This window comes from Typopeltis vanoorti, chromosome 24, assembly GCF_054136105.1.
Source record: "Typopeltis vanoorti isolate ZY-2024b chromosome 24, IOZ_Tvanoo_1.0, whole genome shotgun sequence".
Lineage (NCBI taxonomy): Eukaryota > Metazoa > Arthropoda > Arachnida > Uropygi > Thelyphonidae > Typopeltis > Typopeltis vanoorti.
Genome location: NC_143572.1, coordinates 71,001,536 through 71,015,798, shown reverse-complemented (window position 1 = coordinate 71,015,798; position 14,263 = coordinate 71,001,536). Strand labels below are relative to the sequence as shown.

Below are 14,263 nucleotides of genomic sequence, written 5' to 3'. Positions count from 1 at the left end.
TTGCAGCTTCTTTAAATTTCCTTGTGAAACAGTTTTTTTCGATATAAGACATGTTCGTTTTATGCCAGAGTACATTATGGCCGGTGGAAGTTGTATGGGATGCTAGGCCTGATTTTTGTTCTCTCCTTTTTTGCACGTCTTTTTGGTGTTCGTTCATACGAATTTCCCTTGATCTTCTCATCTGGCCTACATAGCAGATGCCACAGGAACAATGAATTTTATATACACCTGGTTTTTTTTAAAGGGTGATGTGGAGGTTTTAGGGGATGTAGAAATCTTGGTATTTTTTCTAGCGGAAGAAAAGCAACTTTAATGTTAAATGTTATGTTTGCTTAGTAATTTGGCCAATTTATCTGTAACATTCTTGATGTATGGTAGTGTGATTGCATTCTTGAAATCTTGCTTTTGTGAGATGCTTGTAGGAGGTGTGTTGAGGATTTTCTTTATTATCTTAGGTTCAAAACCATTTTTTTTTTTTTTTTTTGAGGAGCTGTGTTAATGTAATTCTTCATTTCTCTTTTTTTCTCTGCTGGAAATATTGTAAGCTCTATCCCTCAAGGTTTTTATTAAATTTATTTTTTCCCTGGGGTGGTGGTGTGAGGCTGTATTAAGATATCTTCCTGTGTCGATGGGTTTTCTATAAATGGAGAAAGATAATCTATTTTCTTGTTCATTGATTTCTATTAGAATATCTAGAAAAGGAAATTTTTTATGTTCTTTAACCCTGAAGATGTAAGTCAAACGACATACGAAACTTGTCAGGTTTGTTTATTTTTATTTATCTTAATAAACATGTGGTCGCAATACCGGAATCTTTCTTTTGAACTGCTAAACCACAGAAACCTATGCCTACAGCTAGTTTAATGTTTTGACTAATTTCTCTCTTATTCATTATAAATTTATTCAGTTGACTACCTTGCTAGCTTTGATAATTCTGTCTTTTTCCATATTAAAAGTTGCCATCTTCACTAAAATTGTGCCTAAATAGCTGAAATATTTTACTTGTTCTATAGGTTCTCCATTTAGGATGCAGCTGATGTTTTCAGTATTTCTGATTATTTTCATTGTCTTTGTTTAATGAATTGCTGATTTTCATATCAGATTTATTACAGCAGTTATTCAGTTTAGTCAGGGAATCCTGCAGAATTGTAGTGGATTTATTTAGCAGTATAATGTCATCTGCGTAAAGTAAAGAGCTGACATTAATATCGCACGTTTAATACCACTTTACTTCATAATGTAATCCATATATATGATGAATAAATTGGAGATAATGTACACCTTGTTTCACACCTGATTTAACATCAAACCATTTTCCTCTATCTCCTTCAATTCTAACTGCTGCCTTATAATTTTTTTTATTAATACAGTGGGCCAATAGCATTATGGGAATTTTAATATTTCATAATTGGGTGATATACAAGGGAGGTTGAAGAGTTCTGATAAACACCTAGAACAAAAATGACTGGTTTGTGCAACAAGGGAAAGACTTTTTTCTCAGAGGATTGCAAATGATGCGGCAGCATTGTAACAAGTGTATGTATAACACTTCGTGGGGAATATGTATAAGTGACATGGTTCTACCTCATTTCCTTCATGGTGATTATGACAACTTTTTACAAACACCCTCATATATATATACATTACTTTATGGTCCAAATTTCTTGTATCTGCTTTACAGGTCTCTTAGCCTGAGAAACATGAAATATTTATAATTACTGAGGGATTGGATGAAGACATATTAACTGTAGCAGAGAATATGTTAAAGTTATCAGCTATATGGTAATATTTTTAACTGGCCAATTTGTATTCTAACTTGGAACTATTTCCAACTCCTTTATTCAGAGTATCCCAGTGCACATGAAAAGAAAGCATCTTTAAATATTACCTTAGATATGTACAAGAATTATACCAAACTTTCCTCTAGGGTCTCAACAAAATCAAGTTCTTTTGTTCAAGAGCTTAACAGAAACTCCTCTAACCTGAGCTACTAAACTTATGACCTTCATAGTTTATACCATGTAACAAAATGATTACCATAACATACATGATCGTGTTGATATGGTAAGTGGTAATATTTCAGTTTTAAAAAGTTAATAGAAAAAAAAATGAACAAATTTATTAAAATTTCATATCTTTTTTTTTTCTGTTTTATTTACATATTCAAACAAGCAACAACAAAAAACTTGAAATATTTATTTTTAAAGATCAAAGCTTATCGAAATAAAAAAGAAAAAAATACCAGTAATTTTTTAAAACAGTTTATTGTCGTCAACAGTGCAAGAGAATTCATTAGAATTGTAACACACAATTAGTATAACATTTTTTACAGGTGATTGTTAGGATATAACCACCACTATACATTTACACAGCTTAATATTGTTGTGAGTTTCCAGTACATAAATCACCTGGAGTCTGAGTTTCATTTAACCTTTTACCAAATTAACTGGAGATCATGTTATGAGATGCGATATATAACAACGGCATGTAGACATGTACAATAAGGCACAGTGTGATGTGAAAAGTTGGATATAAAACTTTGCCAATGGTAATAACAGAACGTTCTTGTCAAGATATACATAAAAATAATTTAATATGAAATAGTCTAAAAAAATAAGTTGTGACATTTAAAAAATAGCTCATTTTTAAAACACTTCTAGTATGACTAATTTGTGATCACTGAGTGTATAGTTTATAACCTATGATGAGTGAGCAATCCAAATAAGTGTCAGCACTATTTAAACTGGCTGTGGTCATTCCTGTTGAGGATAAAATACTTTGTTTCTCAAGAAATGAGACATTTATATAAGGACACTTTTTTATCCTTGGTCATGAAACTTTGAAGGCACACGTGCACTGGCAGTCGGTGATTTTTGATTCACTTCGTTAGTATACACTTCACACTTTTTTTCCCAAGTTCTCACTATTTTAATATTTTATGTTACAGCCTGCACTTTTATTGTTTGATTCGAAGTGTTCTTTGCTTGTTCATATTACTTAGCATCAAGCTAATATAGGAGGTTAAAAGATCATCCATTTTGTATCCCTAAAATAGAAAATGAAAAAAATATTAACAATCATGAATCAGCATAAATTGTTATATACTTGATCTGCAAATAAAAATGATTACACAAAATGACACATACACAAACCAAAATAAAGTTCAGTAATTATAAGAAATCATGTTTATACTCTATTTACCTCTGTTGTTTTAACTAACGTACCGTATATTATCGCGTATAATGCGATCCACATATAATGAGAACTAGAAATTTTGTTTGAAAACTAGCCCTAAAATGCCATGTCCACATATAATGCGATCTGTTAATCTTGTTCCATAACATTATAAATAATACAAGACGAATTAACGAAAGAAATATTTATTTTAAAACAAAAGGTCAAAATCCTTTAAATTCTTCTTCATCTTTTGAGTCGTCAAACATTTTATTTCTAAATTCATCTGTAGGGATTGTGTCATCAGTGTTGCAGTTGCCGTCATCGTCTTCATGCTCTACAATTTGTTGTGCGTCATCTTCGCTTTCGTATATGACGTGATCTTCGGATCCATCCATTGAATTACTTATTCCACATTTAAGAAATGAGCGTTGAATCATTTCAGATGGTATCGAATCCCATGCTGCTTTAACCCAGCTGGTGACTAGGGTGATCTCAGGCTTCTGAAAATTCCCACCCTTCGTCATCTTCACCAAACCAGATGATATCCATTTTTCACGTAAGTGATCTTTAAATGGCTTATTCAAGCTGACGTCAAGCGGCTGCAAAACGGAAGTTAGACCACCGGGTATGACTGCTAGGTCTGTACGTAGCTCACGTGCTTTCTCTTTGCTTGCCTCTGTTAAATGCCCCCAGAACATATCCCAAACTAGTATGCTTTGTTGACGTAACAAGCTGCCTGGACGTATGTTCCATACTTGATCCAGCCTCAATTGTACACCTTCATCCATCCAACCTTTCTGATTGGTGCGAACAATTACACCTGGTGAAAATTTCATATGCTTCGGAATTTTCTTCCTTTTAAATATCACTGTTGCCTTTAATTTGGTTCCGTCTGCCATGCATGCTAGAACAATGGTAAAATGCGTTTTTTCATGTCCCGTTGTTTTTATGAAAACACCCTTTTCACCAACTGAGTTTACTGTTCGATTCCCAGGCATATCAAAGTACATGGGCATCTCATCCATATTGCCAATTTGGGAAAGTTTATATCCGTGACACTTCTGTAATTTTATGATAACATTGTAATTATAAATTTATGGAAGGACTGTGCTTTTTCTTCAAGCTGCTTTGGTAACTCTGCGCAATTTTTGTTCGGTGTTGTAATGTTAATGCTTTGTGTTCCATAAATCTGTTGCATCACCCAGGCGAAGCAAGAAAAGATGAAATACCTGGTGTGTCCTTGAATTTACCATTCTTGAGTTGTAGAGCTCGAAAACGAATTGCATTTCTTGTTACTATAATGCCATCTTGTCGTTGCATCAAAATCCATTCAATTAGCTCGTCTTCGAGTTCTGGAAAGGATGCTACATCTCCACGACGGGCACATTTCGTTTTGGGGATTTTTTCAAGACTGCCTTTTTGCTTACGCCAAAGTCTAATATTACTTTCTGCTACACCAAATTCTCTCATAGCAACACTGTTATTATGTTCTTCTGCAAACTGCACGACACGCAATTTAAATCCTGCTTCAAAAGATGAATGTTTACGTTTCTGTTGGCTCATTTTCAGGCTAGGCTTGTTTAACGAATAATATTTAAAATGAACTGTGGTTAAACCGATATACCTAACTGTGCTCTATCATTCGGCGATGGAGAGCGCAGATACGATGTGCGCTCAGTCGCTGAATGCGAGTGGGTCAAGTAGATTTGGTTGCATAGGCATTAGGTAGTATATATTGTATGTGTAAGTCTAATAAGATGTTATATTTTTTAGGATCTGCATATAATGCAAACCCCTAAATTTAAGTAGTATAGTATTTTTTACCATAAATTTTTCGCATTATACGCGATAATATACAGTAGTTAATCGGCATTAAAAGTTAGTTTTAAACATCTATATATGACAGCATTCAAAAACTAAGATAACAAGCATTCTCGGGAAGGACTTGTTTTGATGTATGGATGCACTAAGTTGATTTTGCTACATCTCACTTTTTCACATAGCTGTCAAGGATGTTTATGCCTTTGTTCATCTTTTAAAATAATCATCCAGTATAGGTATGTTTACTAATGGGCAGGGATGTGCAATATACAGCCTTTCCCTGTCAAGGCAACCCCAACTTCCCACGATGTGGCCTGTTTCCACAACAGCTCTGGCAAAACTAGCAAGTATAACTGCTACAAAAAGGATACCTTCCTAGTCAGAGGAAATGCCAACTGGATACTAGGTGGTAGATGTTTTTCATTGCCTGACTTATTGCAGGTCTGAAGTGCGAAACACTTTGTTTGGTCTCTATAGCAGGGATTTCATTTTCTGTTCCCTCTGCAGTGTGAGCTTAGAGACCATAACTTCCCCATTTCGAGAGTACACCAGTTAAAATGGTGCAGGCAAGCCACCAGTTAGTGCATGGGTCCAAACCCATCAGTAATGAGTCAGAAGCTTCCTGATCAACTGATGCATAATCCTGCTGCCACATACTTTGCCATGTCATAGGTCTCATGCCTGAGAGGGAGTCTGAGGAGTGGTATATGGGGCTGTGTTATGGCATGGAGCCTGGTCTCTCTCTCTCTCTCTCTGTATGGATGGCATGTCCAAGAGTATCTTCTCTCACTGCATATCCCCACTATATCCTTCCAACTAATCAAACTTATGAAGACTCTCACAAACAATAACAGTGACACTGCAAAAAAGTGAATCTCCTTCATAAATTAATCCCATCAAAAAAGTCACATTACAACCTGTCACAACATACAAAACATGCCAGAACCTCTTTACTGAAAATACATCCACTTTACTAACATCCGTGGTATTAACACAAACATAAATGATGTTCACAATCATTTCTTCCAGACAAAACATCTTATTCCTGAGAGAAACCCAGATCGCAGCTATGTCTTCTACTGTCTATCTCCAATACCCAAACTAAACACTTCACGAATCTTTTCACCACAAGGATACCACCTATACCTTTGTGAAATCAGGCAGCCTGCCAGAGAATGGTTAATCTAGAATCTCCTGCTTTTTTTGACCTTCTCTAGTTTTCGTGCCCCATTTACTGACATTCAATTGTTGTATTTACTGATCTCCAAACATTGATAACCACTCAGATCTCTTCACATTCCTTTTAATGAAACTACCTGCAATCCAGCTATCCAAATAGAGCATCTTCCTGGGCAACCTCAACGTCCACAATTCCAACTGGTCTTGCTACTTCATCACCACTGACCAAGCAGGATGAGAAGCAGAAATCTTTGTTATAAGTAATGACCTGACAAACACCGTACATCTCTCCATTTGAATTTTACTGATAATCCTCTATGAAGAGGATTATCAGGAAATACTTTGGATATCTTTTTGATCAGTTCTCCCTCCAGATACACTATAGAAGTCACCTTACCTCTCAGAAACTCGGGTCACAATCTTGTTCAAGTCTCTTCTTTCACAGAACACCCCTCTTCCAACCACTCCTGACCTTGTATCCTCTGGAACTACAAAGAAGCCAATTGAGATAACTTCTGGAATTTCTATTCCTTTCCTTGGTCTGACTAGTTTCCACTCACCTGATCCTAACACCTGCTGGAAATGAGTTACAGAAATTATTCTCACTGGCCTGAAGGCCTAAACAAATTGCTATCCTTTGGTCTCCCTGCCACTCTCTGTGATTGGGTAACCAGCTTTCTCTGTGATTCATGGTGGATGCTCCCTCTCTTCGACCTTCACCACCAATACTGGAGTGCCGCAGGACTGTCTCATCACCTACTCTCTTTCTCCTGTAAATAAATGACCTACTTACAATAACCACTAACCCTATCTGTAGCTTTGCAGACAATAGTACTCTCCACTCATCCTACTCATTTGACAATCCATGAAGTGCTCTGACATCCCAGGATTCAAGATCATCTACAATTAGTGCCTTAAATATTGATTTACATACCATCCTTTAATGGGGTGAGGGCAACCTTGTCGTGTTTATTGCCAACAAAACAGTCTTGCCTTTCTTACATAAAAGAGAGCCTAGCTTGCCTACCCTTATCCTCAGTAATACACACAAATCACCAGACAAGATCAGATCTTTTTGCTTGGGCTAACATTTATCTCCAGTCTTTCCTGGCATAAACACATCACATCAATAGCTTCTGTAGCATCTAGGAAAATTGGCATTCTCTTTCATTCAAGAGCTTATTTTACACTCAACCAACTCTTAACTATATATAAATCCCAAATCTGCCCATAACTAGAATACTGCTTACATGTTTGGGGTGCACGCCTAAAACTTCCCTTAAAATCCTTGATGCCATCCAGAGGCGAGCAGTTAGGCTCATAGCCAATCCCTCTCTTACAGAGTCACTTCAACCTCTATCTACAGATATTTCCATGATTACTGCTCAGTGAATTGGGAACCATCATTCCTCCACTTTTTATAGCATCTGTTAATACAAGTGCAGTATCTGCCCAGCAACCCTTTACTGTGAAACTGCAAACACACTAAACCTACTTCTATTCTTTCTCTTTTATTCTGTCCACTCTATCTATATGTTCACTGGACATCCACAGATGCTGTGTGGCCACTCTGATGCTTGGTGATGTGCCACACTAGGCCTCGCCATGTAGTCCTGTTGTTTGCTTTTCTGGAGGCTTCAACTTTCTGAAGATCAGTCATTCCACACACACACACACACACACCATCCATTCATCTCAATGACGGTCTACCCCTTCACAGCATTTTTCCAGGAACTTTACCTTCTATTACTGTTCTGAGAAGTCCTCCTTCCAACCTTTCAATGTGTCCAAAATATTTTAACTTTCTTCTGTCAATATCCTTAGGGAGCCTTAAAGTTCTACTGATCTTTTCTAACATTTGTATATGCTTCAGTATATGATATTCTCAACTTTTGTAACATTTCAAAAGCAGATATCCTTTTCTTATCTGATTTTTTAGGTCCCAGGTCTCACATCCATAAGTTGCTGTTGGAAAAACAACTGCATTCAAAGTTGAGAATTTCCAGATCTTAGACAAGTTTCTGACTGTTGTTTTAGCCATTCCTTCTTCTGACATCTTCTGAACAGCAATTCTTCACATTAATAATGGATCCTGGGTACTCAAACTTGCTGACTTCCTCAATTCTTTCTCCATTAAAGTAAATTTGTTTCTCAAGAGCTTCCCTGTTTGTATTTCCTTTGAGGAACTATAATCTTTGTCTTGCTAAGATTGAGTTGAAGTCTTCTGTCTTCTAAAACAGCCATTTTCATGAAGTATTCCCAAACAACTACAACCTTCAACTTGTCCAAAAAAAAAAAATAAATAAAAAGACATCAATAAACTTGTGCCTCAGTTATCATCTACATCATTACACAGAACTGATGTGCTTATAGGTCCCTCGACTTGTCATGGGATTAAAACAGTTGATCAAATAATGTTGATCAACATCAACATTCTTTGCAGCAATTTCCTACACCTCAGTTATAAGTGAGCCACTTTATTTTTTTTTACAGATAAATTACAAACTGAATAGAGTGGCGAATTTAGCATATTTATTAACTGGAAAGATGAGTTCAGGATAGACAAAAACATTGCTTACTGTTTTGGGATTGAGTATAATAACTAATGAACTTATATTCTAATTTAACTAATTTTGAAGATTTTATGTGCAACAAGATGTGGATGGAGCAATTGTTTGTAGAGAGAAGATATCCTAGATTTTCTTCTCAGAAAAAATATGCAACATGACAATCAGTAGTAGTCAAAACAAGCACATCATCAACAAATTAAATTATTTAATATATGCAAAAGATAGAGTTTGTATTGTAAATTTTGATAAGACTATACACAGTGACTAATTTAAATCCATATATCTAAAAGGAAGTAGCATCCCTTTAGTTCTCGGAAGTCATGAGATGCAGAAAACATTCCTCAGAGATCTTGGCCCCCCCATGTAGATTTAATTAAACATTGAATTTGGTGAATGGATTATTCATGATAGGAATCCACTTATATTACAATTTGATGCATGAAACAGCTGAACCAGGATTTGTCAGAACAGGGGACCTTTCACTTCTCAAGTTTTTGCTGGCAATGTTCGTGCCTGTTGTAACCATAGCCACTTGTTTTTAGCAGACAGGAGTGACATGCAAAAGGTCGTTAGGCACTATATCCCACACAGTGACATTCTAAGATGCACTATGCATCGAATTCTGTCATACTCTACTATGATATACTTGTATTGCACTGCCATTTGATCAGTTGTGGTACATTTGTAAACCACACATAATTCTAGCCCAAGGATCACTCCTATCAACATGCTGTCCCTGACCACAGGGCTTTGGTTAGATATTTTATGGTTGTTGTACCATTACACTCTAAAAACTGCTATTTGCAAGCTGCAGAAAAATGGCAGTTTCTATGCCACCAAATCTGACTATGAATGCCTATAAATAACAGTCCATTACTGCATTTCATTGCGCACACACACACACAAAATCAACTTCCTCTCATATATCTGCCTACCTGCTTTTATATGGCTAGAACACACTTCTCTGTATCTCTGAAGAAGTGAATCTATGAATGAAGAGGTGGAGATGTCTAATAAACTGGGCATTTGTTTATATGTATATATATATGTATGTATATAAAGCAAACAATTTCATTATAGCTGCAATTCAACACTTACCAGAGGAGTCTCACAAAGCAGTTTGTTACCTCTGACCAAATTCCCAATGGTCATGTGGAAGTATGTGTTTCCACTGCTCCAGTTAGAAATTCTGGTAAATGGATGTGTGACTAGGATATCCTGAAAAACAAATAAAAAGAAGGGACTATAAACATTTATAAACTAGAGTAACTTCAGGAACTAGTTTGTTTTTAAGTACATAAGAAAAAATCCTTCTAAAAATGCTATTTATGTTTTTTAATTAAAATGATTCATTTAAAAAGTTAGCCTCACAACTGTTACATGACTGGAGCCATTTAATGTAAGTGGAACTTTTTAATGTGTTTGTGTGGATAGCTGATTTTTGTTTTTTTTTTAATATATTTATCTCATGCAGGAAAGGTAGAAGAATCTATAGCACAGTGCCATGTGCAGATGAGAATTAAGAAAGAAGAAATGTACTGGCATATTTCTTAAAAGAGTTGAAGTTGGGAAACAATTCTAGAGCAGATGTTGGGAAACAATTTATGAGGAAGCCTGTTCCAGAGGACAAGTAAATGGAATATTCATTGAGGTCATGTTGGAGACTTAATGGAGTAAAACAGCACAGGAAAAGGATTAAAACACTATTTAATTTTTCCAATGTTTATTTCAATCACAGAGATATCTCCAGGGAGTACAATATAAAACTTGTAACATGCAAAGGCAATAAGTGAACAAGGATGAAAGATTAGAGTCCTAACTAGGTTGGGTGCCCTCTACTCAACTACCTTCAACATGAGTTCCTTCCAGCTATTAAGTTTTAACACAGAATAAATGAGGAATAGGAGAAGCAGGTTTGATGTCTTTGCAACTATACTGAAATAAGTCGGCCTGGTTGGCCGAGTGGATAGCATATCTGCTCTCCAGACAAAAGGCTGCGGGTTCGAATTCCACCGTGGGCATGGATGTTTGTGATTGCCTGTGGAAATACCAGTGGTGGTTGGCAGTAGATGGCGTTGGTGATTGAATGGTGGAGATGGAGTTGTAGAGCAGGTGCCCTCCCTCGATGAGTCCTTGGACTCCCTGGAGGTGTCAAATAATATAATAATAATAATAACTATACAAAATACAACTGTGCTGTTGTTTCAATAGACCAAAGCCAAGGAAAGATGGTTGCCAGTTCAGTGGAGGCAACCATGTAGAAGAGACAAAGAGCTAAAACTATATTTTTGAGATAGAGGCCACAGTGAGCCTGTGGGGGATGGATCATCTATGAGCTATAACTTTCACAGATGGGAGTCACATAAAAGATATTTTTTAACTGATGAGGGGATTTTACAGGATAAATACTAGAAGGGAGTATACTTAAGAGTAAAGGATGAGAAGGGGAGAAATAAGTGACCATTCTAGAAATAATTACAGAAGTGTGGTGAAGAAGGGAGTAAGGAGTAGTAAGTAGCATGTATTGCCAGAATATGTTTTGAATATCAAAAGTGTAAATGAGTTTCAGGTTCAATATGACATGAGTAAGATCTCCCATGATGAGTCTGTTGACTATGGAGATTATTAACAGTAATAAAAATCTGATAAGTGTGTCAAAAGTTACTGCATGTTTATGACATGTTAATCTATTTTGATAGATGTCCTTTAGAGATGTAACTTTGGTTTGCCTAATTTTGCTGCTACGAATGGTCAGATTGAAACCACAATTAATATCAATAAATTCCATTTAGCCTAGTGTAGAAGATCAGTTCAATCATTTTGAGAATAAATTTGACTGAATTTGAAAAATTTCATTTTTGAGTGAAACCAAAATCAAACCACATGGACAACATCTCATATATGAATTCTAAATCCAAATTTTATTAAATTCTATCTGATCAAAACATTATTGTAGTGTAAAATTTTGCTATATTTAGTCCTTTGCACCCTGCAAATAGTCTAACTAAACCAAAAATTGCAATAATTCAACAAGCTTTTTTAAGTATTCCAAGTCCAAAATTTCAATGAAATATCCAGCCAGTCCTGTAATAACTCACAGGTTATTTTGCAAAATATTATAAATTTTATTAAATGATCCCTCAAGGTACAAACAATACAATGAAATTACAGTATATGAAAATTATACCAGGAATAATATTTTAAGTTTTCACTTTAAAAAGATCAGTGAATTGGATCTATAAATACAACCTTTAGATACACATTTTTTTGCCTTAACTCAGTTGTCCTTACCTTAGATACAGGATCGATTAAACTTACTCCTTGCTTATTTATGGCTATGAGAAGCTGTTCGGGATAACTAGGATCTGTAGTTTGCTATAAACAGAAACACCAGTATTAGCTATTTATGTCAATATTAAATTCAGATTAGCAAATAAATCCAATAAATAAAATGTTTGTACCTCAGTACTTGAGGTACAAAATAATCAGAAGCCTATGATATTCAACCAGATATGCTGAAATATGGAGGTATAAGTTTTACAGTGGTTGCACAGTATAATTCAAAAAGCATGGTCAGAAGGTTGAATTTTGGATGATTGTAGAAGAGCTTTCGTAGCACCTATTAAAAAAAGGAAATAAAACTGAATGTGAGAATTACAGAGGAGTTTTCCTGCTGAGTATTTAAGATAAGATTGATGTAAGTACCCTTGAGAAGAAGCAAAGACAAAATTCAGAAAATTAACTTGGGGAAGAAAACAAGAAGAGCTGGGTTAGCCAAATAAGAATTATATAGACAAGATTTTTACTTAAAGACAAATAGCTGATAATTCATAGGAATATAAGAAGAATCTGCATTTAAGTTATGTAGATCTAAAAAAAGATGTTTAATGAATGTTAAAAAGATTTATACAATGATATGGTATAAATGGAACATTACACACAAAAATATATGGTTCTATACTTAAGATGTAAGTCAGCAGTTAGAATTGAAAGATGTCATTGTTGTCTAAATAAAAGACACACACAGGAAATAGAGACGAACAGGAAACTGTTGCATAAGCTGCAAGAGTATATCACTCAGGCTGTGATATTGCAGGAATGAGAGAACGAATGGTTGATACAGGAATTGAAGTGAATGAAATGGAGGTGAATAGTATATTACAGAACTTAATGTAAATACATCTGTGGGATTGGATGGTATTTACCAGTTCGAGTCTTACGTGAAGCGGCAAAGGAATTGTCAGTTTCCTTGACCATATTGTTTAATTTAAGTCTCTGCTCTGCGTTAGTCCCAAGGGAGTGGAAAGAGGGGAAAATAATTCCATTGCATAAAGGAGGTTCCAAGACTGCTGTTGCAAATTACCGACCGATCAGCATATCAGGAGTCGTTGTCAAGAGAAAAATATAGGAATGGATAGATGAAAATGGGATACTGTATGGAGGACAGCATGGTTTTGTGAAGGGTAGATCATGCCTCAGTAACTTGCTCATGTTTTATAATACAATGACAGCTGAACTGGATAAGGGTAATGGATTTACAGTGATACTGCTGGACTTTGCTAAGGTCTTTGACAGGATACCACATGGAATTCTAATCAGTAAACTGCAACACATGGGGATGGATAGAAGGGTAGTTGACAGAGAGATATCAGAGAGTAGTTTATTCAAGAGTGGGTGTGCTGCAGGGTTCTGTTCTTGGACCACTGCTATTTAATTTGTTCATTAATGATATGGGAAAGGATCTGAGAGGAACTGTTCATTTATTTGCTGATGATGCAAAGTTGGGTAGAGTAATAGTGAATGCACACGATGTCAAAATTTTGCAGGATAATTTGGATACATTGACAGTCTGGGCTAACGAGAATGGATGTCAGTTTAATGTAGCATAGTGTAAGATTATGCATTTTGGCATGAAAAAATTAGAAGCAGTGTATCACATTGGTGGAACTGTACTCCAGGAGGTTGACAAAGCTAGAGATTTGGATGTGTTGGTGGATAGGGAGTTGAAGTTTAGGGAGCACATAGCAAAAGTGGCTAAATCAGCTCATCGGATCACTTGGTTACTGAAGAATATTTTGATGAACAGAGATAAGCAAGTTATTGTTCCTCTTTATCGAGCCTTGATAAGACCCCATTGATTACTGTGCGCAGATCTCAGCCCCTGGGTTTCTTCTTGATGGGGAGGAGGTACAGAGAATCCAGAGGCGAGTGACCAAGATGATAACTGGTCTATGGAATGAACCTTACCAAAACAAGTTGAAGATCTGTGGGTTACAGAAATTGGTTGATAGGCAGAAAAGGAGTGATATGATTGAGACATTCAAATTACTGAAGGGTTTTTACAAGATTAATTCAGAGGAAATTTTTCAGAACTAGGTACCATCCATGGAAACTGAGCAAGAGTGTAGTTAGTAAGGGTGTTAGAACTAGGCGTTTTTACTTGGAGAGTGGTGAATGAGTGGAACAAGCTGACAAAGTTTGTTGTGGGTGCCATGACTATAAATGAGTTCAAAGCA

The 14,263-nt window shown here is 35.9% G+C and overlaps 1 protein-coding gene across 2 annotated transcripts in view; it reads right to left on the bottom strand.

Annotated features, from left to right (window-relative positions):
* Positions 1–2,245: 2,245 nt before the first annotated feature.
* Positions 2,246–14,263, bottom strand: part of ck (unconventional myosin-VIIa ck) — a 526,896-nt gene continuing 514,878 nt past the window's right edge. For both annotated transcript variants that reach the window (XM_090413984.1, XM_090413985.1), the window contains exons 45-47: positions 12,039–12,122; positions 9,846–9,965; positions 2,246–3,046 (exon numbers count right to left, since the gene is read on the bottom strand). In XM_090413984.1, coding sequence (XP_090270110.1) covers positions 2,957–3,046; positions 9,846–9,965; positions 12,039–12,122 — 294 coding nt within the window. In that variant the 3' untranslated portion in view covers positions 2,246–2,956. The remainder of the gene's footprint in view (positions 3,047–9,845; positions 9,966–12,038; positions 12,123–14,263) is intronic.